General features: G+C 40.9%; 1 protein-coding gene across 3 annotated transcripts in view; it reads right to left on the reverse strand.

The window, feature by feature from the left end:
• WASHC4 (WASH complex subunit 4) overlaps positions 1 to 14,370 on the reverse strand; it is a 50,763-nt gene extending 36,393 nt beyond the window's left edge. For all 3 annotated transcript variants that reach the window (XM_068944111.1, XM_068944121.1, XM_068944118.1), the window contains exons 1-10: positions 14,223 to 14,370; positions 10,118 to 10,257; positions 8,996 to 9,049; positions 8,783 to 8,848; positions 8,569 to 8,614; positions 5,802 to 5,869; positions 2,413 to 2,495; positions 1,523 to 1,565; positions 909 to 1,012; positions 355 to 475 (exon numbers count right to left, since the gene is read on the reverse strand). In XM_068944111.1, coding sequence (XP_068800212.1) covers positions 355 to 475; positions 909 to 1,012; positions 1,523 to 1,565; positions 2,413 to 2,495; positions 5,802 to 5,869; positions 8,569 to 8,614; positions 8,783 to 8,848; positions 8,996 to 9,049; positions 10,118 to 10,257; positions 14,223 to 14,283 — 786 coding nt within the window. In that variant the 5' untranslated portion in view covers positions 14,284 to 14,370. The remainder of the gene's footprint in view (positions 1 to 354; positions 476 to 908; positions 1,013 to 1,522; positions 1,566 to 2,412; positions 2,496 to 5,801; positions 5,870 to 8,568; positions 8,615 to 8,782; positions 8,849 to 8,995; positions 9,050 to 10,117; positions 10,258 to 14,222) is intronic.
• Positions 14,371 to 16,634: the final 2,264 nt, after the last annotated feature.

Below are 16,634 nucleotides of genomic sequence, written 5' to 3' on the forward strand. Positions count from 1 at the left end.
ACCACTATCAACATTCTTGGTGAAAAACAGACTCCCCTAAAATACACAGTTCTAATGCCAAGTTCTGTTTCTTTCATTCTGCAAAACAGTAAGCATTAACTGCTACCATTCAACGCCTGGCACAGTTCTAACACACGAGAAGAGAAAGGAAGGATCTCACAACAGAGCATTTTTAATGTATAAATGCAAGAAAGCCAAATTCACGAAAGCCAAATTCACACATTAAACCCAGAACAACAACAACAAAAATTAAAATACTCACAGAAGGTCAAAACCCTATTAAATACCATTTTAGAAATGGTTTCATCTAATATCAGTTTCCCCCGTCATACTGGGAAATGTTAATTTCATTACCTGAAATATCATTCCATCAAGTAACTGGCATTCCAGTTTTAACAGTAACTTTTCAAATGGCTTCAGTTTATCTTCCTGAATCCCAAACTTAGAAGGGTTGTGATGGACAGATTTTAACAGCCTGTAAGGATGTTGGGGGAGGCACAAACACACAAAAAACAATCAGAACATGCTAACAGTTTTTCATCCTGTATTGTTTTGATGAGTCCTCCATTCTGTGGAACATATTATAATTTATTGCCCGTATCTATGCCCAGCAGCAACTCCAATATTAAAAAAAAAAAAAAAACCACCACTCCCCTTCCCCCCTGCAAACGCACTAGGTCTCCATAAGTCATTCGCATTTGAATAAATCTTATCTATTGACATTTTCAATGGAACAGTATATCTCCATGATATTATATATACCCCCATTGCTCCTCACGGAGGTTCCTGGTAAAACTCTCAAGGCTATTAAAATCCACGTTCCCAAACCAACTTTCTTAGGAAAAAAAAAAATGCCTGTTTTCATCTTTTATCTTGTGGGACTATTTTTCACACCTTCAGAGACATACCTCTTGTACATAGTCCAGTGATCTTTCAGAGTGGCATGATTGTCAATTATTTCATCCAGCGTGATTAAGACTGTCAGCAACTCCCCTAAATGCTCGTACACTGTCTGTTAAAAAGCAGACTGCAGTTACTAAAAAAATTTATTGCAGTGGTGAGCGGCAGATAAAATTTTGGTTCGTTTCAACATTGTACCGGTCAATAAGCTAAAGAGTTAAATCAGAGACTTCTTAGTTTGGTACCTTAAAGATCAAGTATTTTGTGAAGTGACTGACACAAGGAACAGGAGCTTGCATGCAGGCCCCACTTGGTGTTCGCTAAAGTAACTTGATAGCGAAGGTAGGATTCCCAAATTGTCTACATGCACAAGCATATATTGCATACAGTATGGGGGCACGCAAATGCTTTTCAGCTACGAAAGCCAGAGTCTGACATACGTGGAGGTAGCAACCCTTTCCACATACAGGACAGGAAAAGGCTGATTCATAAAGTAAAACGCTTAAATGAGATCCCAGATTAAAAGCTGTACTTGAAATTCACTTTCTTGCCACTTTTTCTCAGTATTAGTGATTAAGACAAATATATTAACATAAGCAAAAGGACTTCAAATCATTCCCACCTGAAAATGAACTCCTGATGTCTCTATAATTTTTGGCGCATTCCTGTAAACAAAATAAGTAGCTTAACATCTTTTTAATCCTTAAAATAGAGGACATTTATCAATTCCATATCAAGGTGTGTTCTCTTTCTGGTTTTGGGAATATATTTTTCTTCATTAACATAGTAACTTTCAGAAAACAAAAGAACTCAAAATATAAGTATGCTCTGTGTGAAATCTGTGTGCTGCTATCAAGTTTAAAATTGTTTTTTTGAATGAACAATATGCAACTGGATCAAACCACAGATTTCATTCACTGCACACATATCAGCAATTCCCAGCTGTGCAAACAGCATGCAGCATTCATACAGCTCTTCAGCTGCAAGGTCTTCACACTCTTAACCAAGTGATATCCAGGCTACACACCCAGCACCGAACAGAAAGCCTACTTTGTGCAGCCATGTAAGACAAAAAATAAAAACAACAAATAAAACAGAAAAGGATAGTGTTATCCTATCTGAAAAAAAGATCAAGAGCCCTGCAATTCTATTCTCCTCTAAGAGGATTTTCAGTGACAGTAGGAGCTCCGCTTATCTGCGACAAACTATTTTGAAAATTAGGCCCTAGTGCATTGTTCTGGTATTTTTTTTCCTTATCCTATCATCTAAAGACGTGTGCCATAATACAAGCTACGCCTGCAAGTACCGTGGGCAGATTTTACACAACACCTAATAATAGGGTTGGTTTTCACAGCAGCTAAACCCATCAGACCTCACTAAGCTCAACTTAATGTATGAGAATCATGGCAATGCTGTGAGGAATATAAACTAAGACTCACAACATGAAAATAAGCAACAGTATCATCCATAGTAGCTGTTAGCAAAAGATATAGCATTTCAGACAGTAATTACTTGTTGCTGGTATAGAGAACAGCCAACTGATGCACTACATTCACCACCACTTCATAACATCGGGAAACAAAGCAAGACAACTCCTGAAAGAAAAAAATAAAATAAAAGGCATATATACGTATCGACCCTCGTTACACACGTCATTATTTCTAAAACAGGGAATGTAAACCCCCGAGCTTGTAGCCCAAGCTCCAAGTATCTTTCCTAATCCAAGTCAGTGGACAGACCTATGACAGAATGGTGACCATTATCCTAGTAAGTAACTACTCTAAAAAGGATTCGGGGCTACAGTTAAGAAGGAACTGAATACAAACTCCCAGTAGAACTTGCATTAAGAAGGGACAAACATGCATCACGGTTATATAAATAGAAGCATAATAAGCAAGACAGAAATGATTTCACACTTGCAAATGGCTTCGACAAGCTAGATCCTGAAATACCACATCTGACACTCAAGACCACATTTTTAAAAGAATATTGAATCTCTGGGGAAAGTACAGGCAACAGTCACCCTAAGGAGGTTCAACGGGCTTAAAAGCTTTTACAGCAAGATATTTAAAGAGTTCACCTTATTAAAGGCATTAAGAGGTGACTGAACAACAGTGCCCAAGTACCTTCATAGAGGAAATTCCTGCTAGCAAGCGACTCTTTCACCTTTTCTACAATAGATTCAAGTTACATCTCTGGGAACAGCAGAGACAAATTAGAAATTAACACAGACGCCTGTACCGACATTGACAGTGATTAACTGGTATAAGACAAATAAGTGGACTGACTTCAAAAAACAAGACTGAACATCTTTAAGAGGTATGTTTTGACTAAAGCAGAACTTGAGCCCAGTTACACAGTAAAAAAAATGAGTAAGATGGCAGTTGTGGTAACGTAAATAACTGACCTTAATTTCTGTAACGGATTTTATTCTATTACTCAACAAACACCATGCTAAACAAACCTAGATTTTTCTTAAACACAGTAATATTTGCTCACTAATATCCCCTATATTCCCATCAGGCAAGCCAGCAGGTGCTCAGCCTGGCCAGAAAGCACACAGATGGCTGCAGACCAGACAGCCTACACAGGCTAGCCTGCCGGCTTCCAGAAGATCGCGGATAACAGCCGAATTCCGCCTTCCCCTCTGTCCAAAATAGATCTTATTTGGGCTTCTGTCTTCTACTAGTCACCAGTTTGCACAAAGCATGAAAGTGTCATTACTTCTTATACTTGCATTCCTCTCTTAAACGCAGCTGAAACCAGCTAACAGACTCCAGAGGAGCAGATAAAGAGACAGTCGAGATTACATCATTTCCTGGGTGAACGTGGGATGAGTGGGGAGGAATCAGCCGAGAGAAGTCTAATTTGATTTTTATCATCCAGAGATCATTTACAGCTTGGATTTCACTATCTTGGATGTGCAATCAACCAGGAACACTTCACTTTCTGCTTTTCATCCACTTTAAAATGCTGTTTGGGTCATAATTCTCTTCTTCTTCTTCTTTTTTTTTTTTTTAAACACACACACACACAAGTCAGAATCAGCTGCCATTTTAAAACCTCCAGGCAACAGTCCAATTCAACTGCACGTGCTTATTAGTAGCTACACAGTACAGACAACGGCCACGTTGTCAGAGTTCTTCAAATACACTATATTCTATAGGATCAGAAGTATCTACCAGTGTTTCATTGCATTATTTTGATAATTTCTGTTTTTAATGTTACTACACACCAAACTTTAGGCTTTTACATCTAGTTAATCAAGTTGTGAATATTCTCTGGATACCAAGAAATCTTGAACTCAAAAAAAAGTCTGTAAACCTATAGGCGCACAGTAGCTCTATGAAAGCAACGTTTCACCTCTTCTGTCATTTTCAATCATATTTTCACGCTGCCCTCAGGGATCTGCTCGCAACATTGACTATATCAGTATTTCCCAGCCTATGGATAAAGACGACTCCTGACTGGATTTAGAGAAACACAACAGTGGAAAAAGAATAGGATCAAGATGGAAAAAGATTTCCTCATAGCTTTAGTAATACAAAACTGTTAGCGCACTGATCTTCCCTCTGGGGTAACGTGCTGACCTTCCCTTCTTTCCTGACCTGTCCAGCCTTCAGCAAGCCATAGCTGCACGCATAAAAAGTGGGCTCACAAGTGAGGCTGCTATATTTTTATTCAGCGTTTACCCTATAAATATATGTATCAGAGTAGCCCCTATAGATATGCATAAATTTGTACTACAGAGTGGGTCTGCAATACAGATATGCTGAAGACATCCAGACAGTCATCTTGTCCTCAGCTTTCATACGGAGAGGTCTCCTGGCAGAAAAAGAGATCACGCCTGGGAAAACAGAAGTGTACAGTAGCTCTGACTCAGGACCACTGACAGATCTCTCCTCAACATCTGCTCAGTCAGAGTTAGAGGATGAAAGAAAAAATTGACAAAGTTGGTAGGACAAAAAGCCTTGAAAAATGCAAGAAAAAAAAAAATCAACAAGATACTCCAACAACTAACTGCACTTGAGCATGGTTAAAGAGGTTGACAAGCACTCTTCTACGGTATTTAACCTGTCAATGACTCAGTAAGTGAGAACTGCCATGCTGGTATAAAACCAGAACAGTAGTTTTAAGCTTTATTGATTAGGATTTTGTTTAAACATTCTAGAAGCTTCCTGTATCTCCTCTATTTTAACATACATATTTCATTACAAGTAAGTTTTGTATGAAAATAAAACTATATTTGGAACAGGAGAGTCACTTAAAGACTATACTGAAGGGAAAAAAAGAAAAAACTTCCACCATAGCCTGAAACCCAAGAGCACAGGAAATCCTCGGAAGAAACACAGATCCTGTTTTCATGCAGATAACCCGATAACCACCAAACTGCTTCTGAAAGAAATGTTCTCTGAAAGTTTGAGTCATGAGTAATTTTTTTCCAGATCCATATTTTACTTTAGCCTCCTCCTATGAGCTAAACAAATATGTACAAACAAACAATCCGTGCCCAATTGTCAATGAATAACTAAACTTGCCACTCAAAACCATAAAACCAGAGTTCCTTAACCGTGTCAAAGGAAACAACCTCAATTATATTCTCTTGCTGAAATTTGCTTAGGTAAATTCTAATTTCTTTGAACAATGATTACATAAACCATAATTGCAGAACTTTACACAAGTATAAACAGAAAAAAAAAAACAAGAGATGACCAAACCAAGTTAAACAGTTCTGTGGTAAGAGAGCTGACTGTGACAGCTCTGCAGGCAAAATGCACGAACATGTCAAATAACTGATGCCTTTCAGGCAACAGACGCAAGCAGGATAGGGTAGACAGTTAAATTCATTTTGCAAATGACATTAAGATTACAACTGCTATCAAAACCCAAATATACTCTACCTGCAAGAAAGAAACAAATCTTCCCATCTGTATTTGGCAATCTCCTTCCACCATGCTGGAATCTGTGGCTTGAAAGACAAAGATTTGTCACTACTTTCAAAAACCTGTTAGACCAATTCATTTCCCAGTGAAGCTTGCTCTCCAAGTCATTTTTTGTAATGCAAGTGTTATAAATACACTATTATGAGGCACTGCATCCCTGATGGAGCCTCATAAGTTCTCATTTTGCTTTCCTAAGCCAGACTTTTTTTTTGACTTTTCTGTCTCAATATAAATTATATTGTGTACAAGCTACACATAAAGCAGGGAAAAAAGGTCTCCATCACGTGAAAGAAAATTAAAAAAAAAAAAAAATGGAATACAATTCTTGGCCGGCATTTATTTTATATAGCTTCATATCAAAGTTTCCATTAAGAAAAGTCTGCAAACGTACTAGGTATTTATGTTGCAAGGACGGTCTAGTGATATTGTTATTTATTGAAACAAGATACTGCAATCATTAATCATTGAAAAAAAGTTGCACAGTGTACAATTTCTTCAAAAAGTTGATTTTTCTTTTCTATATACCATCCAGCACCACAGAACTGGTTCATCAGCACGTCTTCAAAGCATTACTATATGACAAAGTATAGTAACAGGACACTAGGAGTTACAATAATTACATCATTAATGCAGAATTCTTTCAGACAGCTGTAGTGGTTGTAGTACCATTGACAAAATACAGTCTTTTTAACGTGATGACAATTTAATGCTATGGACTTAATATTTTTCTATTGAGTCACTCTGTGTAAAAACAGCTTACAATTGCAAACTTACCAGCATAAGAACTGACCTCACATCAGAGAAAAGCAGCTTCCTGTTTCTAGACCTCACCTCCCAGTTTATAGAAGGAAACTCTTAAATTGTATTTAGTTTTAAATTTCTGGTCTTCTGCTTTGTAAAAATGTTTCTTTAGAGCAGTCACCAGAGACTAAAGGAACCTCCACACTTCTGTAAAATGAAGCTCCAGCACAAAAATACTAAATACTACATTCTTCCCCTTTACGTGTGTTATTTAACTTTTATATTGAGCTTAGTGGACGACCTGAAAACAAAATCTAACTTGACCTCAAGTTCCTAGGCCAGCCATAGCCACTGTAAGGACAAGATGAAGAAATGTTTTTCCATATATACAGTAGGCAAAGGCCAGCACAATATTTCTCTGTTTAACCGAGCCAGTGACTTTGCTAGCTGTTCTGAACTAAGCTTGCTGCTACCATGGTAGAAGTTGCAAAGAGGGATTTGGGAGCAGAGAACATAATTTCTGCACCCCCATCTAACCCATGGAAGGCTGACCTCTCGTTTCCTGCCATTCTCGATCAACCGTTCTCTGCTGAACATCAAGCGGGCACAAACTGCTGCTATAATATATTATCTTGTTGCTGCAACAGCCTGTCTTTCTTCATTGTAGAGATGTGGAGAAATTTTGAGGGATCCCCCTGGCTATTGTGTTGGCAGCACATCACTTTCTTTTCAGATATTTAAAAACATGTCTGAGAAGAAGTGAGAACCTGCTTAAAAACAAACAACAAAAAACAAGAAACACCCTTTTTTTGAGGTTTCTTAACTGAACCACAATAGTCATCTTGCATAGTACTTAAAGTATGTTAAATAGTCTGTCTCAAAGATTTCGCATTCCCCAATAGTTCTGTCACATCTAAGGCTCTTGAAAAGCGCTTTGCAAAGCACTTTTGCCAAGACTAGTCTGAAGAAGCATTCCTTCCCTTTCTCCCACATGTCTGAAACAGAAAACAAAGCAAGGTGTCCTGTCCCTAAATCAAGTCATCAATGCAGTCAGACCTCATGACTAAGATTTGTGTTCATTCCCAGGCTAGCATCCTTTAAAAAAGCACTTGGACCAACCCTTCAGAGGGGTTACCAGCATAATTCCATGACAAAAAGCAGTTTTCACCTGAAGTGTGCACTCATGATTTGTCAGCTAGATTGACTTACAATCATTTATGTCTCTGTATTATGTCACACACTACATAGCAGCGAGAGTAACATTACCTGCACTTTAAGGGTAGAAGACTACATTAATATCCTGGAACAACTATGATCTCATGAGTAAAGCGCACAGGACTTAGTAATAAAACAATACAAACCTGAATAAATACCTTGGACTATCAAATTACAAATTTATTGTTTTATAAGAATTACTGCAAAATCTAGTTCCAATAAGAAAGAGGTTGGTTTAGGACAACGTATTTACACGCAAAAGAATAGGTGTTTGATAACATACTTTGAAAAACAGCTGCTACAATACATGAGCTCAGGTTTCTGTGCACTACACGTTAAATATTACATTAAAGAAGCTAAAATGTTTTACAAAAGTAATCATGACAAACTCCAGAAGCATTGCTCTTGTATCTCATGCATTTTCTCAGTATCTTTACTTAAAAGGCCATCTGACTGAAAAAATACGTCAACAGTCCCTACTTCCTACTTCTCATGTAAATAAGGCTGTAATGAAACTTTGTATTAATATAACAATACTTACTGCAAATAATGAGGCTGTAAAGATAAAATCTTAAATGCTGTTTCAGGATAGTTATAAGACACTAACGCATAGCTCTGTAACCTTGAAGTCCATTCTTTGGCATTTACCAGCAAAAAACATAATGAAAGCATAAATCTGTATTACAGGATTGCATATACTATAACTTTTAATATAACCTGAAGTCATAACATAAAACTACAAACTTTCACAGTAAAGGTAACTACTTACCTCCTTCTCCATAAAACAAGAGGCCATTATAAAATTTAGTTTCTGCCTAACAACAAAAGCAGAAATTTGTTTTTTAATAAATAGGATATATACAATCACGCTATAAAAATTATTTAGGCATTGTATCTTGTTTCTTTATCATGACAGAATAAATCTATGTATCAGCTTGCCAATCGAACATTTTCACACAGGAATAAAAGACAGTTGAATTTACCTCGTACTTTAGTTTCTTGATTTCACAGCAAAGGGCAGCATAAACAGTTATTACTTTGTTCAGAACCTAGACTCAAAGGGGAAGAAAAACATAGATTACATTTACAGGACTAGAGCAAGTAAATGCCTTGTATAGCATCTCTCATGTTTAGAGGGCTTTGTTTTAGCTAGAATAACTCCAATCACCTTTCATCTTTAAGCAGAAAGCACTTACCTTGTTTTCTGTCTTTATGAGCTCCAGCAGAGAAGACTGTTCATATGGCAAAAGCTACATTAAAAAAAAATAAAAAAAAAGCTTTAGAAAATATTGCTCAAAAATAAATTTAGCCAACTAGGTAATTATCGTATCTTTTTTTAGTTTAATCTCAAATGAGGTCAGTAATAAGAGGGCAATAACCATACACTAATTACAACCTATGCTGCAGGAAATCTTTACTTTTCGTATGTACAGGGAAGCACCTTCCCCTTCACTGAAGACAGAAAGGGAAATAACTAGATATACTATACAGTATTTATGGTAATTTACTTACAGGAACGGTAAAGCAAAAGCATGGTCATTATCAAGTATGCAGAAAAGCAGCTCAGGCATTGTGTGTACCTGCATGTAGGCACTAAAATTTTGTACCTGAGTCAGATATGAGATTGACTGTTTCATATACATCCAGCACTGTAGTGGTCCCGCACATAATTTGAGAAGTTGGAGAAATGTTTTGACCCACTGTCTTCTGGATAGACAAGTTCCATATGGGAACAAAAGCTAAAAAAGTGTGTTTGAATAACGTCTACAAGTTCAGTGAAGAAAACAAACACACAAAAATGTACTCCACAGAGGACAGGAAATTTCTGACCAACGAAATAACCACCTCTGGAGGATGGAAAATACTTCGTATTTTTCTTTTCTTAAAAAAAAAAAAAATCAAGGCCATTAAATCAAAATATAATTAAAAATACACATACTGTTCACTTTGCAACTGTTCACTTATACAACTATCAGGGAGCTCTTCTGAGGAAAAAAAAAAGAAAGAAAAACAAACAAAAAGTCTGCAGGGAAAAAGTTTGCAGGTATCAGGCTTCCCAAGACATTTAGAACTCTAAATTCATTTAACTTTCACTGGCATCCAAAAGACAGGAAAAAGAATAATGTGAGAACATCATCTCTGGTGCGAAGCACCAATTTATTAGTTATTTGATCATTTAAATTTTTTTAGACAGGTTTCTCAAACACAAAATCAAAATCTTAACAGCACAAATGTATGCAGCTTTTACTCTCCAGGTTTAGAAGGAACACAGGAATAAGGAACATAACAATTTCACTGCATATCAAATATGTAAAGACCTTTAATGCAATGGGATCAAGACTGAAGTCCCAAACATCTCCAACAGAGTCATCCAAAGCATCCTCAATTCTCTTCAGCTGAGATGTATACTCCTCAAGAAATTTCCCATAATTCTTCAACTGCACTTCAGCATGGATTTCTGAGAATTGATAACATTTGTACAATTTTAGAGAAAGCTCAGTAGACTGCAATATCCTAAAATTTATTTTAGGAGATTTAATCTGTTCCTATTTAGTTTGCAGTACTATATTCCTTATTCTGCTGAAGTATTTTTCCGTAATACGACTGCACCAGTTTCAAAAAGTTCTTATTTGTTTAAAAGCCACCACAAAGCTCAGTGTCAGTTTAATCCCAATGTTATTTAGTAAGAGTACCAAACATCTAAGAGGTGTACAGAAATAATTATTTTTTAATTTACATATATGCTCAAACAGAGATCTTAACAAACTTAACATCTTGATGAGATAGTTATGCAAAGAAGCAGCTGGATAAATTATAACACGGCAGCTGATTCTACCCATTTGTTGGTCCGGTACATATACAATTATATCACAACTTTGAGGCAATGGGTCTAAGCATTTTGGCCTGAGTAGCAGTTACGTTCACAGCAACCTTGTTTCACTCCCTCTCGGCTACCTCTCAAGAAGTCATTTGGGCACTACCCTGGAAAATTACAGCTTTCAATCATTCCCTCACTTTCAGATTCAATTTCTTCAAACAGAACTTCTCTTTTGCTTAGCACTCGGATGTTCAAATGAAGAACTGTCCTGTTACTGTTAGCTATAAGTAGGTTATGATGTTCAAACAACGTTCAGCTGGTTAAATACCAAGGACAGTGGCGCTAATTAGTAAAGTAAGCCTAATGACTATCAGCCTGCACCTAAGTTTCACTCACTCAGTCCTGATCTTTTTTGCTTCACACATTGTGGAAGAAAGAAATACACAGTTACTAACTTGGCTGGATAATCTGAAGTACGGAGATAACGACCAAAGCTCAAGGCTGTCTTGTTCAGTCAGGAAGTACAACCCTTTTTTTACGTAAAGATTAAAGTGCCCTCCCCATAATTAAACTACACACCTAACAGTTTAGGATCATCTGTGTTTTGCTGAAAATAGGCTTATCTTTAAAAGAGAGAGAGAGGGAGACTATCAGCAAGCTATAAGCAAGCTGAATAACTGAACTTTCCTAAATAGGATGTCAACCCTGCAGGCAGGTTTCTTTTAATTTAGGTAGCGATATACGCGCTCTGTTCACATTTCACCAAACAGGCTGCTCTGGAAAGTTTAAAAACTTAGATGAGTACAAGGTTAAACAAGCAGAATAAAACAACATGAGCTGCCAATAACTCAGTCAAACGATATTTAACGGTTACTTTAGAGGAAGAGCACTGCCAAATCAAATGTTCTTCAGGCATCTTTTGGACGAAGAGAAGATATTTGACTGGGACGCTTCACCAGGCATAAGGGGAGGAATGGATAAGGATACATAAATAGGCAAAGATGAGAAGGATTGTGCACAGCAAGGTTGAGATTGAAGAGAAGAAATGATCGCAATGAAGAGCTAGTATTCCTGAACTAACTCTAATCTGCTACTTCGAAGCCAGCAGCAGTGCCAACCACAGGGGGACATGGATTGCAAAACCTATCCAAGGAGCAGGGTAAACTATCCCATGCTAATTTCTGCATTAGTGCCATCAGGTTCTACCGGTACCTGCAGCCTCGACACACGCACAGATATTGTTAAAATAAGGAGACTGAATGTCACATAACGAGTAAGAAGCAAGCAAAGAAAAAGCTCTCCATCAGCAGTATGCACTCAAAAGCGCTGTCGTGCAGCCCTTGTGTTACAGCATCTTGTTATTCTACTCCAACCAATTCATCTCGTCCTCCAGATTCCTCAGAGGGTAATTCCAACGCATCTACTGGAAGCTCTGCTGCAGAAAACTAATAAAATACTGATGGATGCTATTCAGAGCCCTGCAGCATGGAATTTAACTAACCATCACATCAGCTTCACTACTTTATTGTTAGAAAATTCTGTTGCGCACGGAGACTTACAGAGGCACGCTGTGGAATTGCCCAACCCCAGCTCCTCCCTTCACACAAAAGACAAACTAAGAGCAGAGAAACTGGAAGAGATATGAGGGCTTTAAAGAGGAACAGGAAAACTACTGAACCGTGCAAGAGTAGGAATTGGGCACTCCTGTTCAAATGAGCTGCCCACTAAGCAAGCAGCATCTCTCAAACCAAATTGTGCAGCAGCAACACTCTGCTAGACAGCCAAGTCCTGTCACCCTTCCCAGCAGCCAAGTGATGGATTTAAACAACAGTGCTATTGCTCAGCAGAACTGACATTGAGTACCTCCAAACAGGAGACTACTGATAGCCATTAACCTACCTCCTCAAACCGATCATATAAAACAAGAGACATGTGTGAATAATTTCTCACCGTTTAAAGTGACAAGAGAATGAAAGCTACTGCCTACCCAGATGTAGGCAGGGCTGAACTGATAAAACACGACCAGGAGGTGGGGCAGCTTTTCACAAAGATGCAGAGAATCTTTTCCTAAATAAACTAGATCTCATAGAGAAAGAAAAAGAAATCGCAGAATGCAGGAATCTGCTCTTCCTTCCAAACAACAGACAAATCCTACTTCATATGACATGATGTACTTGCAATAAAGTTTGATTTAGTTCCCCCTCAGGTAATAAGATGAAAGCATCACAATTTGAACAGCGCTAGATATCTACTCAGTTGTACAGAATCCCCAACTTCATCTTATCTTATTTTATAAAATCAGTAATATCAATACACAGTGGATGTATTGCCACAGCAGGAGTTGCTAACGTATGCCCATCTATATCTAGGACAGGGATCCAACAAACTGCACTTATTTAGCATCTTCTTTCTCAATTTAGATCATGATAGCTAATGATCAGTGATACAGGTCACAGTCACTGAAATTTTCTTTGGCTCTTCCCTTAAAAGTTGCATACTTCTCAACAGAAGGACAGCCTGTTTGTTCACTGTCAAGATGGCTGTAATGGAGCATATTACGTCACGTAAAGTTCCCTGAACGGCACTTAATGTCACTGTCAAAGCAGCGGAGGTTTGGCACTTCCAGTAAAAGCTGCATTTTGCATTCCACGGCTAGAGAACAGGTAAAAACCCCCGCTCAGTACAGCTTCAGCTTCCACCAAAGGTCAGTTAAAATGAACAGGGCATAAACTGCATCATCCCTTGGAATAACACTGTATGTGAAACAGTTGGTCCCTGAATGACACACTTGCACAGCAGCACCTGGTGTAATTAGCTTGGCACCGTTCAATTTACAGTGCATATTACCGTGTAACGATTGCACACATTCCCGGTTTAGAAAGTAGGTCACCTCTACCCACCGAGAAAAACGTGGACTTTGACAGGCACGTAAACCCACTGACAAAGAGTGGAGCATCACACGGTCTTAATTATTTATTTCTAAAGGTGAAATGGCAGGTGACTGCCCAAGCCATGAAGCCTCGGCCAACAGAAACCTCATACAACTAACTTATCCCAGTATGCCTCCTCGGGCTAACCGGGAGGGCGGGTGCAAAAAACGTTGGGGGCGCCGGCAGGTATGTTGGGGAAGTAACGAAACACGACCCCCAGGACCAGCAGTAGATGGCGGACACCTCCCCGGCCGGCGCCGGAGAAGAAAGTCAGGCAGACCTGCCCGCCCTCTTCCCTCGCCAGGCCGGGGCCCCTGCAGGGCACTCCCCAAAGGCGAGAGAGGAGGAAGGGCAGGAAGAGCCGTTCCCCCAAGCCCGGACAACCACGGAGAGGATGCGGGAGGGGGAAAAAGGTCAACGCACCCCTCCCCCAGCAGCCCGCCCTTGCCCTGCGGAGGGGGCGGCGGCCGCCGGCTCCCTCCGCACCGGGCCGGGAGGTCCGTGAGGGAAGGGGGGAGGCCGACCCCGCTGCTCAGCGCCCCCCGCCCTGCCCTGCCCTGCCCTGCCGCCAGTCTCCTCCGCCCGCGCCCCTACTCCCCTCACGCTCCCCCGGCGGCCGTTAACGCCTCCGCCCCGCCTGCCCGCCCGCGCGCGCGCGCTCGCTCGCTCGCTCACTCTGCGAGCCGTCGTCGAGGCGGTCGAACTCCCAGTCCGGGGAGAGGGTCTCCAGCGCCATCACCGCCGCCACCCCGAGCGCCCCGGCAGCCGCTGCCCCCCTGCCCCTCCTCCTCTCCCCCTCCTGACTCAGGGACACGAGACTTCCTGCCCCGCTCCCGCGCCGCGCACTCTGGGAAATGGAGTCCGCGGCGGCGCTCGGGCCGCCGGCGCCGCCGCCTGGTGCCCGCCGCGGCCCCGCGGCGCTGACGGGGCGCTGCGCTGCCCTGCCACCTTCCCCGCCGCCGGCCGCTGCCGTCGCTTGGGCGCGGAGGGGCCCGTCCCCGAAGTAGGGCGGCTTTGGGAGCTTCTCTGCCCTTGCCGGGGGGTGCCCGGTCCGGGCCCGTTGTCACCTGGCGAGGAGAGGGGAAGGGGGGCGGCCGCGGCGGTGCTACCGCCTCTTCACCCAGCAATTTTCCCTGTCGCGTCTGTTCAGGCGCAGCTGCGAGGGGCCACCGCAGCGCTCCAGAGCCGCGTACTGGCAGTCACCAGCTGTGTGCAGGGCCCGGGTAAGTCTAGTATCGGTTAGAGAGTAGAGGTAACACCGCCGCTTTGGGTAACAAGCGAGGCAGCCGTTCAGGGCCATCAGCAGTGACGGCAGCGATGACATGGCGTGAGAAGAATCTGAAGCGTCAACAGAAATGGAAGCGGCTTGAAAACCCTCTCGGTATCGAGAGGTATCGACACCGATATCAGTCGATGCTGACCCATAGCAAAATTGGCCCAACACCGCAAGCTGTAGATGCCTCTCGGTATCAATGTCGGTGTCGGCTGACGCCAGCCAACAGAAAAATCAGCCCGAGACTGAAAGCTATAGATCCATCTGGAGAGGGAGAGGTATTGATGCCTGTCGATAAGGGTGGAAATCGAGAGGCATCAACGCATTCCCAGAACAAGAGGTATCAGTGTCGGTATGGGTCTATGCCAACTGATAATGAAATGAGCCCGAGACCAAAAGCTATAGATGCCTATGGACAGGAACACCTATCGATATCAAGCCCCATCGACAGGCATGGAAATGGACAGGCATTGATGCCTCTCGATAGCGAGAGGTATTGATGTCGATTGCTGCCGACCACTAGCAAAATTGGCCCAAAAGCTATAGATACCTCTAAACATCGAGAGGTATCAATGCCTATTGATGCGGACAGTTATTGATACTTATCAATATTGATCCCTATAGACAGATATGAAAATTGCCAGGCATCAATGCCTCTCAAGGTCAAGAGGTATCCACGTCAATATTGGTCCATGCTGACCAATAGCAAAATTGGCCCGAGACCGAAAGCTATAGATGCCCCTTGAGATCAAAAGGTATCAATGCCTATCAATAAGGATCAATATCGATAAAGCTAGGTACCTATTGATAGTTACTATCAATACCTATTGATATCGATCCTTATCAGTTGGGATGAAAATCAACAAGCATCAATGGCTCTCGAGATCAAGAGGTATCAATGCTTATGGATGGGGCTCGACATCAATAGTTATTGATACCTATGGATATCGATCCCTATCCTAGGGATGGTAATCCTCAAGCATCAATGCCTCTCGATAGCAAGAATGGAATATTTTTTTTTTTAAGGAAGGGACTCTATTGTGGTCAGTATTGTCAAATAATCATAGTATAAATGTGTCCCCTCTACTCGCTGGCTTCTGTGCAAACTCCAGCTGTTCATACTTGGAGTTTTTTAAAGTCCCTACAAGTTTAAAAGCTTAATTGTGCAGGTTGATGACAACTGGCAGCAAATACAAGTACTTCTGAGGATATGGTACGTATGAACAGAATAGAATCACAGTTTATACTGGATTTAAAGGATCACATTCTATCTGCAGCCATGTACATACAGCTTTCATTGAACTCAGTAGAGTTGCTGTACATGTGTTCAAAGCAGGTTGTGTCTTTCAATTTTGAAAAATAAAATGATGGAAAACTGTTCTCTGCAATCCATATTTGCTTTCTTTGAAACAAAATATTGGTTCTTCTGACTATGGAAAACTGCACGTGAACAGAGGCTGTTACACTGCTTAAAAAGTAGTCACCGGGCATTTTGTTACCTTTCTCAGAAAAATGTGTCCTTGAATTCTGCAGGACAGTGCAAGGAATAAACTTACAGAACTGGCACTATATAGGGCCTGCACTCCCCAGCATGTGAATTGAATTTGTAAAGATTAAAATACTGTACAGTTATTTGTTGCAAGAATGTGAGATCAACAAAATTGAGTATGGAGTAACCCAACTGATTGGTTTTCACAATAGCCATACTGAAGAGTGCATTGAGCACAGCCAACAGAGGCAGCGAACAGACGCAGCAGTTCGCGCAGAAGGGCGCCAAAAGGCAAAGAAGGCACCTCTCCATTTTGCACATTTTG

This window comes from Struthio camelus, chromosome 1, assembly GCF_040807025.1.
Source record: "Struthio camelus isolate bStrCam1 chromosome 1, bStrCam1.hap1, whole genome shotgun sequence".
In the NCBI taxonomy this organism is placed as follows: Eukaryota; Metazoa; Chordata; class Aves; order Struthioniformes; family Struthionidae; genus Struthio; species Struthio camelus.